This window comes from Astatotilapia calliptera, chromosome 14 (assembly GCF_900246225.1).
Source record: "Astatotilapia calliptera chromosome 14, fAstCal1.2, whole genome shotgun sequence".
NCBI classification, from domain to species: domain Eukaryota; kingdom Metazoa; phylum Chordata; class Actinopteri; order Cichliformes; family Cichlidae; genus Astatotilapia; species Astatotilapia calliptera.
The window spans coordinates 31318216-31336564 of record NC_039315.1 but is presented as its reverse complement, the minus strand read 5'-3'; the positions used below and the strand labels follow the sequence as shown (position 1 = coordinate 31336564).

The 18349-nt window shown below is 38.8% G+C and overlaps 1 protein-coding gene across 1 annotated transcript in view; it reads right to left on the bottom strand.

Moving 5' to 3' along the window:
* The window catches only part of LOC113035750 (calsyntenin-2), a 338907-nt gene that overhangs the window by 104563 nt on the left and 215995 nt on the right, over positions 1-18349 (bottom strand). Inside the window, exon 5 of the mRNA XM_026191409.1 lies at positions 13491-13640. Within this exon, the coding sequence (XP_026047194.1) occupies positions 13491-13640 (150 nt within the window). The remainder of the gene's footprint in view (positions 1-13490; positions 13641-18349) is intronic.

Here is an 18349-nt window from a genome sequence, read left to right as displayed (position 1 = left end):
CCATGCTTCACAGTAGGTATGGTGTTCTTGGGATGCAACTCAGTATTCTTCTTCCTCCAAACACGACGAGTTGAGTTTATACCAAAAAGTTCTACTTTGGTTTCATCTGACCACATGACATTCTCCCAATCCTCTGCTGTATCATCCATGTGCTCTCTGGCAAACTTCAGACGGGCCTGGACATGCACTGGCTTCAGCAGCGGAACACGTCTGGCACTGCGGGATTTGATTCCCTGCCGTTGTAGTGTGTTACTGATGGTGACCTTTGTTACTTTGGTCCCAGCTCTCTGCAGGTCATTCACCAGGTCCCCCCGTGTGGTTCTGGGATCTTTGCTCACCGTTCTCATGATCATTTTGACCCCACGGGATGAGATCTCGCGTGGAGCCCCAGATCGAGGGAGATTATCAGTGGTCTTGTATGTCTTCCATTTTCTGATGATTGCTCCCACAGTTGATTTTTTCACACCATGCTGCTTGCCTATTGTAGATTCACTCTTCCCACTCTGGTGCAGGTCTACAATACTTTTTCTGGTGTCCTTCGAAAGCTCTTTGGTCTTGGCCATGGCGGAGTTTGGAGTCTGACTGTTTGAGGCTGTGGACAGGTGTCTTTTATACAGATGATGAGTTCAAACAGGTGCCATTCATACAGGTAACGAGTGGGGGACAGAAAAGCTTCTTACAGAAGACGTTACAGGTCTGTGAGAGCCAGAGATTTTCCTTGTTTGAGGTGACCAAATACTTATTTTCCACCCTTATTTACGAATAAATTCTTTACAAATCCTACCATGTGAATTCATGGATTTTTTTTTCCACATTCTGTCTCTCACAGTTGAAGTGTACCTCTGGTGCAAATTAATGACCTCTGTCATCATTTTAAGTGGGGGAACTTGCACAATCGGTGGCTGACTAAATACTTTTTTGCCCCACTGTATGCTTTCACTGCTCTGGCACCAGTTATCATCTGTCATCTGTTGTTTTTGAACATGATTAATCTGCTAAATTTGTCATTACTAAGTGTCTGGTGCTGCAGATATGAGTGTGAAATTAAAGGTCTGCACTGTAAGAAACATATTTCTATTATAATAATCTTATAAAACTTTTAATGGAATTTAATGAAATTACACCAGTTCTCATTCTGCAGAATTCTGTGGGAAAGCCTCCTAAAAGACTCCAATTTCATGTCTAGAGTAACTCTAATTCTTTTGCCCCCTCTGAGGATTGAGTGAAAATGACAATTTAATCCTGTGTGTTTAAAGTGAAGACACTAAAACTATTCAGTAAAAATCATCCAAAAGTTCCTTTTTGGACTCTACAAATTGTTCTCTTTATACCATCTTTGTTTTTGTCCTGCTCATCATATCAGAAGACTGAACAGATTACTCAAGGCATCCCATGTCCTCTAACCCTCATGGGGGACCCCAAAGGAATCCAAACCTGGCATACACTGTAATCCCTGCAGCATGTCTGCCCCAGGGTCATTTCTCCCTACAGTGAGATTTTCCCATTGTATTGCTCTTTAGTCACATCTAAAGCTTGTAGGTGCGGGAGAGGGTGAGAATGCAACATGGCTGTAGTGTGTAGCAAAATACATCTACATAACTGGAGCCCCCGCTAGACAAGACCCAAGGACTTAATGTTCCAAACCTTTTCCTTAGACAGAGAGACATGTCTCCCTTATCCTTCCCCTGAACTCTTCTTCTGTTTTTCTCCCTCAGACATCCAGTCACTCCATTTTGTTTTATCCCCTTTCTCTCCCCTTTTCCAGCTTTGTCATCTTGACAGTAAGGTGGCAGGGATAGCTCAGTAGGTAGAGTGGTGGCCCCATGATCGGAAGGTCGGGGGTTCGATTCCCCTGAACAACTACCCTGAGGTACCCCTGAGCAAGGTACCGTCCCTACACACTGCTCCCCGGGCGCCCAGTGGCTGCCCACTGCTTCACTGAGTGAATGGGTTAAATGCAGAGAGGGATTTTCCCCACGGGGACCAATAAAGTACACTTTCTTTCTATAAAGGAAGCTCCGGTCTCTGCTGGCAGAGAGACTGGGACTGAGGAAATAAAAACACTGATATGTATTTATGTCAAGACTTTGTCCAACTAAATAATTTATGATTAAAGGAACATAAAGATTATCATGTATTGCAGTTGCAACCAAACACAGTTTAATTCATGGCAGTCAATATTTTAAATTTTCATTTCCCTTTTGGTATACTGTTATAATGTAGATCAAGTCAAAACTAATCATATCAAGTGATCACTGCAGAGTAAAAACTCAGGCTTCAGAATGGTTTCCAGCAATTTATATATTGTCATATTGTCACATATACTGGAGTTCCATCTGACTCTGTTTAGGAATAGTCTTTTTTACCTACATTTGTTAGACTTCCCTAAAGTAAAAAGCACACGTGGATAGTATTGTTTTTAAGACTTGCAACAGGTAAAGGTCAAGATACTTGTTTGCTCATGAAACTGAATCGAGGACGCTTCAACTAACAATGTGACCCTACATATTCTCCCGACTGTTGCATGTTTTTATATGTGCAACAGATGTTACCAGTAACAGGAAAATTAGGCTACTTTTGTATATGAAAGTATATTTTTTCTTTTTAGAACAAGATGTGACTTTTTAGTATAAATTTATAGTTTTTGGTTGTTTTTTTTTACAACTTCAACAATGGCAGTACTCACATCAGTAGTTTTTAAAAAAAGCTGCATTCATAACATTATTTTCATCCTACCACCGGCGTCTCTTAAGATACAAAAAAAGCAAAGCTATGGATTTTACCCGTACCATTATTCATTCATCGTTTCTAACTAAAGCCAGACAGAAGAATGAAAAGACTTTGGGTGAGATGATCCCTGCGACAATGCGCACAAATTTGTTATGATGTGATGCAATAAAAATGAAAAGTGGCAAAAGACAACAGCCTGAAAACAGTGATGTGCACGAACTGCTATGACTAGCAGGGGATCAGAGAAGAAAGGGAGCAATAATGAAAGAAACATGAACATGAGGGTTGAACCTCATGTTCATGAGAGGAATCATATGGGAACAGGGGAAAGGGGAAAAGCATCAAAACCCACAAAAGAAAAAAGTATGAGACACAGACATTAAGGACAGGGAGAAACGAGGAAACAATGAATTTAATATGGGGAAACTAGCTAATACAAGTGAGGGGATGAAAAGTGCTACAGCAGCAGTCACACAGCCTCAGTGTGAGATTAGAGAGGAAGCAAGAGAGGAGGTGGTAAAGGAAATGGGAAAAGGAAATGCAGAGTAATTTATTTTTCTTTTTCCTCTCTTTAATTCATCCTCTTCCTTCTTTTATCACAGATCAGTACTGTTGGCTCCCAAGACACACACACACACACACACACACACACACGCACACACACACACACACACACACTGAAGAGTTAGCCAGAAAATTCAGCTTCTTTCCTCAAAGAGAGAATTTGCCTGAAAGCCTCTGTTGCTCTCAGAAAACCCTCTGCCATGAGTTAGCAGGTTCAGTAGACAGTTACCACCACATTTACAGTAACCTTTACCAGGAGGACCCTTGCAACTGCAACTATTTATTTATTTATTTTTTTACCAGTTTTAGAGTAAATAAAACTATTTAACAAAGGATAGGAAGAGTTTATAGTTTTGGTTATTTCATAACGTTAATCATGTCCAGTTTGCTGATCTGGAGCATTCAGGTGTTTGTCAATACATATCCAAAGTCTTCCAACGAGTAGACATCCCAGCCAAATTTACCCCATAGTAAGACTGTCCAATAATCATGGAAATTGCAAAAAACCCAAGAGCTACATATCAGACTCTACAGGTCTCAGTTAGCACGTTATATGTTAAATTTCATGAGAGTACATTTTAGTTTGTAAGAGCTGCCAGAATAAAATCTCCTCTTTCCCGAAAGAACATGGCAGCATGGACTTCCTGAACAGTGTCCCCTTGGACAGATGAGACCAAAGTGGAGATGTTTGGCTGGACTGCACAGCACCGGATTTGGCAAAAACAAAGCACATCAGGGCAACAACCTCCATAGAGTCCACCATAAATTCTTCTGTGTATCAAAGTATTCCAGCGTCAAATGTCTAATAGGTAAAGCGTTACTGAAACATAGTGATAAAACAAGACAATGATCCCAAATCTACAACTGAAAAAGGAAAGAATCAAGGTGTTGTAATAGCCCACTAAAAGTCTAGACCTAAACCCGACTACTTTCGAGCACCCGTAAGAGAGCTGTGCACAAATGAATTCCCAGGCCTTCAACAAACTGAAGCAATGTTGTGAAGGAGAGCGGGCCTGAATTCCTCCACAACCAAGTGAGACACTGATAAAGTCATATTGAAAAAAGTTACTTCAAGTTATCACTGCTAAGACTGATCTACAAGCTACTGAATTATGGTGGATACACAGTCACGTGAAAACTAAGCAATAACACACCACAATTCAAACTACTTCATGACTGCAAATTAAGTGCATATTTGAACATTTTTCATTCATTAATAAATGTGTATTTATGTCACAGTGACATTTATATATTCTGACAAAAATGAGGAACAATTGTTGCCTAATGTGTGTGAAAAAAAATCACAACATCAATCTCTGCACACTTAATGTCTCGGCGTCTTAATCCTCTTGAAAGCTGCTACATACAGGCATCTATTAAGACCGAGTTTTCATCTTTTTCCGATGCAACCCTTTTTTACAGACAATCTGCCAAACCAGAGCCTCTTATCATAATCATCATCAGATCTTTGTTTTTTTTCTCCATTAGATAAATGTCATTTTATCCAACAGGTCTACCTCACCTTTTATGGAATTGGTCAATTCTATTCATTTTAAGGAAGACAAACTGCGAACATTACTCCAATCCTCATTACAAAAACCATTAAAACTGAGTAGTATTGACGTATGGTGCATGCATTTTTAATAACTAGTCACATCTCTTACACTGCATGCTCAAAAGATATAAAATTCATAATTATCTCGCCTCACGCTACAGTTTTATGGCCAGGACCATCAGTACATTGTATGTCAATGACTTTTTCTTCACTTATATCTTCTGCTGAAATGGAGACATCAAACAATCTCAGTAAGGGATATTTTTAGTTCATAGATTCATAACTATATTTCTGTAAAACCTGCATGTTGTCTGCTTGTTAAACAGTTGAATAATTTGTGTAAAAACTAGAGTGATATGATAAAAGGTTACTGTTCAATTCAAAGTTGAATAAGAAATGCCACCTCTTTCAAAATAAGTGTGTGCTCATGTCATAATGGTGCCATCCATGACTCTCATTAGGAAGAAAATGATTGCGACATGTAAACTTTAAAAACATAAACATCTATGCTATATTGCTCTAATTATTCCAGTGTGGAAAGCAGACATGGAGTCCAAGTACACACTAATTGCCTCTGGGGTTAGTTGGAGTTTGGGGCTGTAGGTGGTTATGAAAGAAAGACAAAAAGAAAAAAATGAAACTGCGCAGTGAGCATATTGCACATTCACAAACATGGACACACAAATATTTAAGGCTCAAAAAGCTCAAAAGACAACGGAAAGACATGCATATGCAGATTTTTGTTTTGAGCAGTGCGACATCTGCCAGTCAAGGCCTGTGCTTGTTGCTGGTTGTGCAGTTGTGTGCTTGTGACTACAATCTCTGCTGTGGAGTGCATAGATGACAGAATTGGTTTTGGAAGCTGTTTTTCCTGTTGTTAGTGATGATAGCACACATTTCATTCCTTGCAAAGCTAACATTCACTTTAGCCTCAGCTACACTATTTATTTATTCACAAATGATAGCACAACTCAATTTTATTTACATAGCACCAAATCACAACAATAGTTGTGTCAAAGTGCTTTAAATTGTAACGTAAAGACTTCACAACAATAAAGAGAAAACTCCAACAATCAGAACACCCCCTATGAGCAAGTACTTGCCGACAGTGGGAAGGAAAAACTCCCTTTTAACAGGAAGAAAACTTGAAAGTATCTTGAAAGTAGAGATAGTGTCTGTCTCCTGATTCCAAACTGGGAGCTGGTTCCACAAAAAATGGGCCTGAAAGCTGAAGGCTCTGCCTCCCATTCTACTTTTAAATACTCTAGGAACCACAAGTAAACCAGCAGTCTGAGAGCTCCCAAAAGTGCTCTATTGGGGTGATCCAGTACTATGAAGCTTGATGGGCCTCATAATTTAAGACCTTGTATGCAGTGGCGGTCCTAGCCTGTTTGGCGCCCTCGGCGAACACTCCCTCTGCCCCCCACACACAAAAAACATATTAAGGATTGCACATTAACATAAAACTTGTCAGAACCATACTGAAATTCACCAGAGAAACACACACACACACACACACACACACACACACACACACACACACACACACACGAAGAGAGAGAGAGTATGCATAGTATGCAAACGGCTACCAACAGCCATCATAATTCATAATTCGTCATACAATGAGAACAGGACAAATCAATTTACAACGACTAATTAATATTAAAATCTGTAACATAATATATTCTTTGGAGTTCAGTCTGTTACTGTTACTATTTTTACCATTTCTTCTTGGAGCAACTGTAACCACATAATTTCCATAAGTAACATACGTATTCTGATTCTGATTGTTTCAGGATACATGACCTGCCATTATCCAATGACACATCTGCTTACCTGTATCTTTTTCTCGTTTCTCCTCTTCTTCTTTTCTAATTTTTATAAACTGAGCACCTGGCTTTGAACTTTTCTTGTCCATCTTCCATTGGTTTCAATTTTGCACTCCAGTATGAACACAAATCCCCCAACTCGAGGATCAGGATCACCACAACATAACCTAACAGACCTGCACCTTAGTTCACAGATTCACTTTGTCTACGGTTTATTTCTGGGATTTCACACAACCCAGGATTCAAAACATGAATACATGATGGGCTTGGATTTACAACATTATGATTGAAATGTGCTCTATTTGGAAGCAGCTGGCCCCCCTCCCCTTTCGACAGGTTGTGTGTGAGACTTTAAATCATCAAACTGTAAATTGTAAATTTTAAATTGTTATTGATCCCTTTACCCCGAGTCCTAAAGTGTATATTTATTTTCTTACTCTTCTTATATATGTTGTTTGTTTACTTGCACTGCTGTAACTGGAGCCTCGTTCTCTCATCTCACTATATACCGGACTGTATCGGAGATGACAATAAAGTTTACTTTGACTTCAGCACCGAGCAGGCGCACCGAGGGCTCTCGCGCTCACTTTTCGCATATAGAATTTCAAAAAATTCGGGGCAAATTATAAGTCTGTATCATTATGTCTGGTGTTTTCATGTTTGTTGGTTTATTTTTATTTAGTTTTATTTTGCGAGTTGGTTATTAGATGCTGCTCCAGCCAGCCAGAGAATCCCCCGCCGCCCCGTCCTCTCCTCCCTGTGCCGCAAGCAGCGGGCGCACCTCGCAAACGGAGGGCGCCCTTACTCCCAGTAAATGGGCGATAGAAAACCGATCGGTGCCTATGCCATTCCCAATATGTGCTGGCTGATGTCGGGGCAGCATGAGTACGAGCAATTTTTTTTTTTTGCCGATGCCTGTGATGCCGCTCCCCACCAGGATGGCACCCCGGGCAACCGCCCGTGTCGCCCATATCAAAAACCGCTACTGCTTGTATGTGAGGAGCAGGATTTTCAAATTCAAGTCGGGAGACATAAGGTCTTTCTTTCTAGTCAATGTCAGTACTCAAGCTAACTCTCACACATGATGAATAGGTGCATACACTTTCTCAACATCACCATGTTAGCGTTGCCATTGTAAGTACACTGCCCTACAAGTTTATCAGTATTGAGCTGCAAGTTTTGTCATAGTTCCATGATCCACGACAAATAATACGACAGACGTAGGAATTTATAAACCAAAAAAAGCATGATTAATTTTAGGATAAGTGTTAGTCAGTGTTATCAGTGTGTCAGCAGTTAGATAAGTGTTTCCATGTTAGGCATATGGTGAGATGTAGTAGAACCTAAAATAATCAGGCTGAGGCCAAACAAATAAATGACATGGGTAAAGCGAGGAAGATTGCAAACACTGAGACAGGCGGCTCTTTAAATGCTCCAGGGAGACTTGCCAGGTCTTCCCAGTAGCACTGCCTACCAGGAGCCTGTAAGACAACTAAGGAGGAGGAAAATAGGCAAAACACACACATTTAAATTTTGCTTAAATTTTTCAATTAAATCACATTATATGGTACAAATTTCCTTTTCATGCTTATCCATAATGTGCTGATCAATATATACTGTCTTTTGTAACACCAAACTGTAGATTAATAAGCAATGATGTCATACACTACAGTTACAAATAACTTCAAGAATCCTTTGTGAAACTTTGAAGAGTGTACCTCCGTAAAGTCAATTTAGTTGTGTTGGTGACTGTCTCTGTGTTTGACCACCATCCAAGGACACAAACACTGAGAAAACAAACAGTCTCAGAAAACAAAAAAACTCAAAGTGCTCGGTCTCTAGTCTGGGGCCTCCTGGCTTTAAGACTGACCACATAAAGCTTTCTGTCAATGTGCCTGTTATTGTGTTAGAGACAAACTGTATCACACCAAATAAAGCTGATAGCCAACCCTTCGAATTTAGAGAAGAGGCTCAACAGCCGCTCCATCCATTATTAGTTTTTAGTGTATGTCTTTGTGTGTGTGTGTGTGTGTGTATTCACATGTTTGTCTTTGTATGTGGGCAGAGGGAGAAGGGAGATTAATAGACAAGATATGAGATGGACTATTATACTTTGAGAAGTTTTAAATAGCTTTTCACTGGTGGAGGGAAAAAAGCAGAGGCGGTGTAGTCTCCGGCTATAGAACAGTGTGCTAAAAAAAACGATGAAGAAGTGATGCACCGGTGAGATAGTTACAGAGCATATTGGAATTGAGAGGGACAGACATCAGCATCCTTCCAAGAACCTGCAACAAATGAAACATAATGTTCACCAGGAAGAGATGCAGGTACAGGACAGATTCGTGGGCTCTGATCAGAGCACTGATTGCAGGTTTACATGCTGAGGGAACTAGATGGCACTCTGAACCATGATCCATGTCCAGTTAATTTGCCTGTGTATCTTCATCCATTAAGATCTGGAAAAGGTTACTTTGGACACAGATGTTTGATGTGTAAAACACCAGATGACTCTTGCTGTTTTTTCATATTTAAACCAAGTGGCAACTTTCAGAGCTGAAACAATTAAGCCTGAAGTGCAAAAAAGTATTCTTAAAAATCATCGCCTGGCACACTCATCCATACTTTACTATAGTCAGGTGCTTGGCTAGCTTAATTGACAGGTTTCAGAAGTCCGCTAGATCTCACCTATAATTATTACTCTCAATAAATAATATGATCTGCTGCGTGAAAAAGTTTTTGCTTCAGTTTTGATGCATGAAATTCTAGTATCTTATTAGGCTGTCAGATATGCATGTCTCTTTGTTATTAACCAATTAATTAAACAAAAACAGGACAGTAGGTCAAGGTAACTTTATTTATACCCATAGGCAAGGTAAATTTGAAGTAGGTAAAACACTGAAGCTTTAACAATAAAAAAGTCCATCAGCATCAGACGCAACTACCTCCATGATTTTTGTCTTTTTTTTTTGGGGGGGGGGGGGTATGATTTAGATCTTTTTCAGCCAGCAGGAGTTCGTAGAAACAGGTTTTGACAAAGAGTCTCATTTGAAGTTGATATGGGTAAATCTCTAGGACATCTTTGTTGTTACATACTAATATAATGATTTATATGGAGACATGTTTTCGTCTGCTGGATTGCCAAAAGCCAAATAACCACTCTCTTTTAGACCTGCCTTTGGCTGATTACAAACCTTATGATCTACTAATTGGTGGACAGCTGAAAACAGCTGTATGATGTGGCTGAAAATACTACACACACCTCTGTAAATGTGAGTCTGTGTGTGTGTGTGTGTGTGTGTGTGCGCGCACAGGCAGTACCCTTCAGTAAAGAAGTTTCCAAGAACAACTGAAGACCTGAGATTGGTAGAGACACACAACTGAGCCCTGCTGTCCAGAGCCAGAGACCATGGCTAACTTGAACAGACAGATTACAGTTTTTTAACTGCAAGAAAGCAAATTTTGTGTGTGTCTGTGTGTCTGTGTGTGTATGTGTACAAGCGCACCTTTGACATTCCTGCAGTAGCCTGTGTTTAATACAACAACCACTAGGCCTATTAAATATCCCCTGATCTATGGCCGTGGCATTTACTTTTCTCTCCATCCTTTGCTTTTTTCCCTGCTGACAAACAACTCTCATAGCGACAAGTGCCCTTTCATGAAGGAACAGTGTCTCTGTGTAGATTTGTGTGTGTGATCTTTTCACCATAATTTCGGAGTTCAAATCTTAACTTGAAAAAATGCTCACACAAAAGCAGAGTGTAAAGACAGCATTATCACAGAGAACGTAAAGGTTACCTTGTATGTCCATAACAGCTCAAAGTGCTCTGTGTGTGGCTGCGTGACTGTAAGCGTGCCAGGCAAAGGCACTGAACTTGTGCACACACCCACCAAAACCTAAAGACCGATCAGTTCCTGATTGGCAAAGTGAATAAAAAACAGACCATTTTATTAATATGTAATTTTCAGCTGGATTAGATTTTGTCCGGGGTAGTCTAAGGTTTAGCAGTAGGTTACTTTGTTTCAACTAAACATCTACCCAATGGCAGCTGCCCTCCCTGATGGCAGTGGTCTCTCCCAGAAGGGAAAAAAAAAAAAAAAAAAAATACACAGGCACAGCATGAGCACTACAATAAAAGAGCACACTATGATAATTTGGCCTTCAAACTGTCCCAGTCTCAGTTCATCAGCATCCATCCATCCAATGCATGAAGCAAGCCTCGTCTAGAATTAAGTACTTCAGTACCGACAGCAGCCAAAGGATCAACTGTAAATGTTGTCACTGATGGTTCAGAGCTGTGCTGGCAGCAGGAGGTGTATACAACATTAAGCTTGGGCTTTTAATTTTGTTATTAGTTATGTATATATGTGAATATGTGAGTCTATGAATGTGTATTTATATCATAATGACCAATTTTTTCTTATGTGTGACCTATTGTGTTGTGGCATCTTGATAGTTCAACTGTACATTGTGAAATACGAAATATTCAAAGTGCCATCGTGATTACTTCTAAATTAAACCTTTACCATTAAAACACAACAAAGTGAGCAATTGTTTTAAAATACATTTTAATATAATATATTTATGTAATAATTTGAATTGTAAAATAAAGGGTGACATTTTTTACACTTTTCTTTCCCTCATTCTTTGGTTTTTGATTCCCGTGAATCTTAAAATTAAGCCTCCTACTCTGGTGGAGTTTGAATTGATCCATGTTAAGAAATTATTTATACTAAATAGTACTAATGTTAAATTTGATTGCTTCCCCCTTTTCCCATCTTAATTTTTCCACCTTGCTTGGGAAACTGTGGAGACAAAAACGACTGTTGAATATTTTATTTTCTATATTTAATTTAAAAGTGTACAACGACAAATGTTGAAACTGAGAAATTGCCTTGTGTTTTTGAAAAAATAAATGCTCCTCTTGAATTTCACGCCAGGACTATGTTTCAAAAAGGCTTGGAGAGGGGCATTATTACCACTGTGTTGCATCACCTCTTCTTTTAACACCACTGTATAAATGTTTGGAAACCGAGGTGAACAATTGTAGTTCTGAAAGCAAGATGTTTCCCCATCCTTACTCGATATACTGCAGAGTTTTAACAGTTCGACCCTTCTGGGTCTATTTTTTGCCAAATGTGTGTGTGATAGCTCGCGCCTGCAGGGAGGCCAGTTTATTACCTGGTCTCTTTTACTAGAGTAAGAGTGATGTTTTAATACCTGCTGGTTTGGCGTTGTCTTATTGAAATAAGCAGGAGCTTACCAGAAAAAGCTGCCGTCTAGGTGTTAGAATATAGTCCAAAACCTTTATATGTCATGCAGATATGAAGTTATATATGCCAAGAGTACTAATGCAATGCTGTGCATGCATGGATCCTAGCTTCTGAACTGTGCACCGATGGTGAGCCAGTGATTTCCTCTATGGTTTTCTTTTTCTCAGACAACACCAAAAAGCAGCTGAAATTTCGATTTATCACGCTTATCTAAACTCCTCTCCCTCAAACAGTTGTGGCAGATGGCTGCGCCTCCCTGATCCTGGTTTTTTGGAGGTTTCTTCCTGTAAAAAGGGGTTTTCCCTTCTAACTGTCACCAAGTGCTTGCTCATAGGGGGTTGTTAGATTGTTGGGATTTTCTGTATTTACCTCACAATACAAAGTGCCTTGATGCAGATGTTGTTGTGTTAGAAAAACAATTTAACTGAATCATGTCAATTATTACTGCAGTGGCCTCTGAAGACCAGAAGATGATCTCTTCAGCATGGATTTTGGATCTTGTACAAAAGTTGTCTTAATTTTCAACTCTTCCTCTTCTTTGCTCTTAAACATTTAATATTGATGTTTCTTATATTCATATTTCAAACAGTGTCCTAGTGTTGTTGGAAACAGAATTATAAGATTCTTTTTTTCTGTGAAATTCCTGAGTCACATCAGAAACATAAACACTTGTCCAGAAGCTTTAAAAAAAACATACAAGTTGGAGGACTGAAACAAGATTGAATATGAGCCAAGCAACTTAGCAGTTTCGTCAGGGTTCAGTGGCTGCCACTGAGCTGCTGCCAGGGTCCTCATTTACTGCTGTTTATCACCAGCCTGCTATCTTTGCGTTCTGTGGGATAAATGGCTGGATGCCAAAGAGCACATGAATCACCTTGTTAATGACAGAACAACACAGATTGCGCATGGTTACATGTGAAGCTGAAAACAGCATGTGGCCATCTTTCATCACGTGCTGCCGCCCTCTCTGACAAGCGTAAATTGCATCTAAAGTTATCTTAAGCACTGTTTGTGTTGTTGTGGCAGCACTCAGACGCTTGCCTTTGCATTACTCTGGGCCTTGTTAAAGCTGCCAAGACCATCTTCTGATGCGCTAGGAGCGGTATAGGTTGAGTCACAGTGCTTTTAGTAAAGTGTTGTTGATCACACCAGCTACGCTTGACAGGCCAATTCCTCAGGGAGGGAAAGAGAGACAGAAAGAGGCTTAGAAAAGGAAAGTGAGAGAGAAGAATATAGAAACATACTGTAGGTAAAGAAAGATGAGAAATGTAGACATTATGATAAGCACAAATGGAGAAAAATGAAGCATGCTGACTTAAGCAACGCATTTAGAGGTAAGTAGGAACACACACTATGAGTAATCACTTACAAATAAGCACATCTGTGAACATCAATAGAATGAAGCCACACACAGACTGCACAGACTATAATCACACACAAACAACCGCATCTGTGTTTCTGGGTGTATAAACACCGCACAGTCAGACCTGCCTGAAATCTGTGCACACAAACACAGACAGGCAGATATAACAAGGACCAACCTTGCCAGCCAGGTTTGCAGACCGGCTTGACGTCAATGCGGACAGGAACGCTGTGCAAGGCTCTCTTCTGGCCGCAGTCCCAGGCTGTCACCTGGATCTCGTACTGCTGCTGGCGATCATAGCTCAGTTTCTCCGTGTTCCGGATGTTACCTGGTAGGGAAGAAAAGGTCGAGGTCAAATTAATCCAAAATAGCTTTTTAAAGCAACTCATTATAGCGTATTGTTGAGTAAATCCAGCTTCCCTATTGTGTCTCATAATGAACACATTTTGTGTTTAGTGGTTTGCCAAAATTAAATGTTTTAAGAATAATAAAAAAAATAAAATAACCATCATTCAGTTAGTAAACTATTGTCTGGTTTGTGTGGCAGTGATGAAGTTAGAAAGTTGCAATCGCTGTGTCCAATTTTCTACAAAAGAACTCATCCTGTGCAGTTAGATTCTCTGTTAAATTGTTCAATTTAATTTACACTTCCCAACCAGCAAAACACCTGAAATTGATTTAGGCAATTAGGGAAAATATAAGGCAGCTGTAGATTTGATCCATTTGGGTGGATCAAATGGTTTATGGCCTGGACAATAAACGCACATTTATCTTAATTTCACATTAGACAAAAAAGGCAGCTGTAAATGAAATTAACTGTGGTTGAATCACATTTCTCTTCTCATGGGCCAGAAACATTTTGAGACTAAACATAGCTCCCATTGGCTGAGTTGGTAGAAAAATGGAAGACATCCAGAATTTTTGGTTTGAGGAACAGCTATAATTAAAAATCAAAAGCATGCTAACACAGCAGGAAAATATTTAATGGTACATGCACACAGGGCCGAGTAGGGTTGTTTTCCATGCATGCTCTGGATTAGTCATGACTCTTGAGTACTTAAGTATGTTAATATAAAAAAAAATGAGGTTAAAGACACAGTTGACTACTCTTAATGGCAAAACTCAGTTTTCATCCACAGTGGCTGCTTTACTACAAACTTGACCAGGGATCACAATAAACTGCCAGACAGTTAAATATGAGTACTGATGCTGATGCTAGTGCTAGCTGGCTCTCTAGCTAAAAGCACCATTGTTTTTCAGCCATTGATGCTACATGTCTTGATTTGATTTTATGTTTATACAAGTGAAATTGCTGTGTTATTACATACATATTTAAGGTTAGTCTTTTACATTGAAGTAAACTAACATAAATATCTGAATTGTTTAGCACCTTAAATCGTCATATATGTGGGCTAATCCAACCCAACCACTATTAACTGTTAGCAGATCTACTGCTACTGGCACGTTTAACAGCTGATAAATGAAAATAAGTATAAGTGTGTGTTAATGTTGCACAGCGTGTCGACCAAAGCAGTTGGAATGCTAAAAACAATAACTAGCTGATCCCAGCAGAACTACACATAACAAATATTAGGAAAATCTTAATACGTTTCATGCATCTAAAAGAAAAATAAACAATATATTTAAATATACACATATATAATATGTTTAAAAAAAAAAAAAAACCGATCAACATCTCAATTTTAATTATTAGATCTGGGATCTAATAATTAAAACCTTTAACCTGGAAAAAGGCTGCAAGTTCAAAACATCCAAGTGTCATGTAGGTCTTGAGCCTGTGTTTTGGTTTTTAAACTGTTGATTTTTCTAAATGATTCATTGTTTTGAGTTCTCTATGTCCCTTGGGCTTCCTGTTTTATTTTGGTAGTCTGTTGTCTCTTATGAATTAGGTTCAGTTTGCTTCCCTTACCTTGTTACATCTAATTTCTTCTTGCTGTGTTTCCCAACTGTCTCCACTCTCCCTAATCTTCCCCTTGTGTATATATTGTCTCAGTCTCCCCTTGTCTCTCGTCGGAGTCTCTGCTCATTTGTTTTCATGTCCCACTAGTCCCATGTTTCCTTAGTTTCCTTTCCCAGTTTAGGTTATTTGTTATGTCTTGGTATTTCTTTTGTACTCTCATGTTCCAGCAACGCTCGATTTACATTAACTCATTCCTGTCTCTCTGCGTCATCTGCATTTTGTTCCACACTCAGCTCCACACGATCTGCAGCCCGCAGATCATGACACCAAGTAAATATAAAATGCTCAGTGGAAGCATTTGGGAAGTTATTACATATTACAGAAAACAGCCTGCACATTTTTTGTGAACCATTTTATGTAATACATACCACAAACACAAATCTGAGTCTGGAGTTTCTAAATCATCAGTGGCTGGAAGTCAGATTTTATAGAGTCATAAAATGGGTATGTGATCTTTTACAGCTAAATGAGTTTCATTTTACTGCAGTCATAAGGAATATGTTATAGCTATGTTTCTGTACTCATCACTAGACTTTTACATTTATTTAGAATGGATCTCTTCTCTAGTCTGGTGCCTTGAAAAATACCCACTTTGACATTTTAGCATAAACCATAGTATCGTAAGTTAAGTATATATACACTTGCTTATGCTCTCCCTTGTGGAAAATGAGAAGCAGCAGTTCCACTTGAATTGGTGTCTACTGCACGACGCTGTATATCTTAATGACATTTTAGACTTTTTAGATAACACACAACGTGTATCTGTTGCTGTCTTCTTTTCCCTTGTGCAGTTTGTTTGCTTAAAGGAGCAATGAGTATTTAATTTTAAACCATCCCAATATGTCATTGTCAAATTAACTTTGATGCCTTAATATAATCACTGTAACAAATGAGATCACGGCAGAGATGACAGGTAGCCTCCGTCTCTCAAAGTGTTTGATTAGAGCTAATGTTTTTTTAAAATTAAGAACACATTTTCATTAAATCCATGCTGCCTTCTGATTCAGAGACAATGTTGCCCCTGTCTTGCCATTACCACAATTAGTCCTTTCATGTTATTATCATCCTTCAACAATGAGATTACTATTGTTGTAAAAATCCTTGTTGGTTAATCAACTTCTGATATGAATCATATCAAAGCCCTTATCAGTTTTAATTAGAGATTTTTTTTGTATTGTCAAATAGAATGAAATGTGGATCTGGATACCTACTGGCAATCAATAGAAATAGAAATTATCACAAAGGTTTGTCACTTTAGGCTTAAAAAGTGCACACTTTACTAGATTACATAAGGTTATCCGGGCTTGTGCGCACAAAAACTAGGAAAGTTGAATGAAATTTAGAAATGATCAAATATGTTATGTACACCTGCATTTTATTATAAATGTACTCACCATTAAACAAATCCCAAAAGGTCACACATGATACAGTTAAAAGTGAATGCTAGGAATGCTGGGAAAGCTTAATTAAACAAGAATATGCCACAGTCTGGCAGGGATTCAAAGGGAATAATGATTGCATACTCAACACCTTAGAAGGAACACCTGTTTCCCTCATGGGAAAATGAGCAGGAAGACAGACACAAAAAATAAAATCCAGTTAGTGAGTTCAAAATAAAACAGGAAGTAACTAAAGAGAAGCCCAATATTATGATAATATGTAAAAAAAAAAAAAAGTAGGAGTAGAGTACAAGATGCAATAAACTGCCTTAAGAGAAATGATTCTGAGGTATTTTCAGCTGAATTTAAATACCACATGTTTGAAATGAAAGAGAAAAAAATCTGGAGTGTGGACAAAAATGACCTTTGCAGACCTCTGTACCGTGTTTCTTTGCTTAGGTTTAATGCCTCTAGGCTACATTTAGCCTCTACTAACATAATAGACCAAAATATTTTACAAACATGTCTCCAGCTCAGATGAGATGGGAAGAGTGGGTTGCAGTTACTGCTGCTTACTATAAATGAAAGTGTATAAGGTCTACTTGTATGAAACTTCTATGAAAAACATACAAGAGTTTTTCAAGATCCCTTGAAAAAATATATAATGAAACTCGTATGTTTTGGATACTTACTAAAACAATATATGAAAGTAATGAGAAAGTGGCCACTTTCATGAGTAAATAATATAAGTTTTTACTATTTCTTTTCCATATGGGAAGAAGCGTTATACAGATGCAAAAACACATTTCTAAAGTACTACATCTTCATCACTGCAAAGTAAGAGAAACTGGAGCATATTCAGTAGGAACATGACTGTTCACAGCAAAGATCACAGTAAGAAAACAGCAGGCAATCCTTAAAGAGCCAAAAATTCACAGAGTAACAGCAAAACACATGCAAAAATGTAAACTTGCCACCTGTTTAAATCTTTGGTCATGGTCATTTTAAGAAAAACACTGAATAAGATGGGAAGATATGAAGGACTCTATTGTGAAAGAAACACTGCAGATTGCATTTGGTTCGGAAAAGACCACCTGGATGTATCTACAGAAGCTTTGGGACAATGTTAGCAGGATAAAATACACCAGATAGACATTAAAACCTCATTGTAAGTAAAAAATGTTGTATTTTATTTGTATACCTGTCAGGGCTCTGTGTGCGGGCAGGCAGAGATGAGGATCCAAATGCAGGACTCGGAAAATGGAATGTAACTCAAAAAACCTCAGCTTTATTGCTGGCAGGAATACAAACATGAAGTGAGGCCGGAACACTGAGACCAAGAACACACAGGCATAATCTGATGGTACGACGCGACACTGAGCATGGGAAAACACAGGGCTTATATACACAGGGTAGTAACGGGGGAATTGGCAACAGGAGGGAGACACAGCTGGGAGAGATCAGGGCTAACGAGACAGGGGGAACAAAGCTGCACATACTAACATCAGACAGGAACAAGAACCTTCAAAGTAAAAAAGGAAACAAAACACACTTTACTAAGACACAGACTAGACAGAGACAGACTTGACACTGACCAAAGGCTACTAAATGATAATCACAATCACAACAGTATCAGATCATAAATCATAATATAGAAAAACACCAAGATAACTGAAA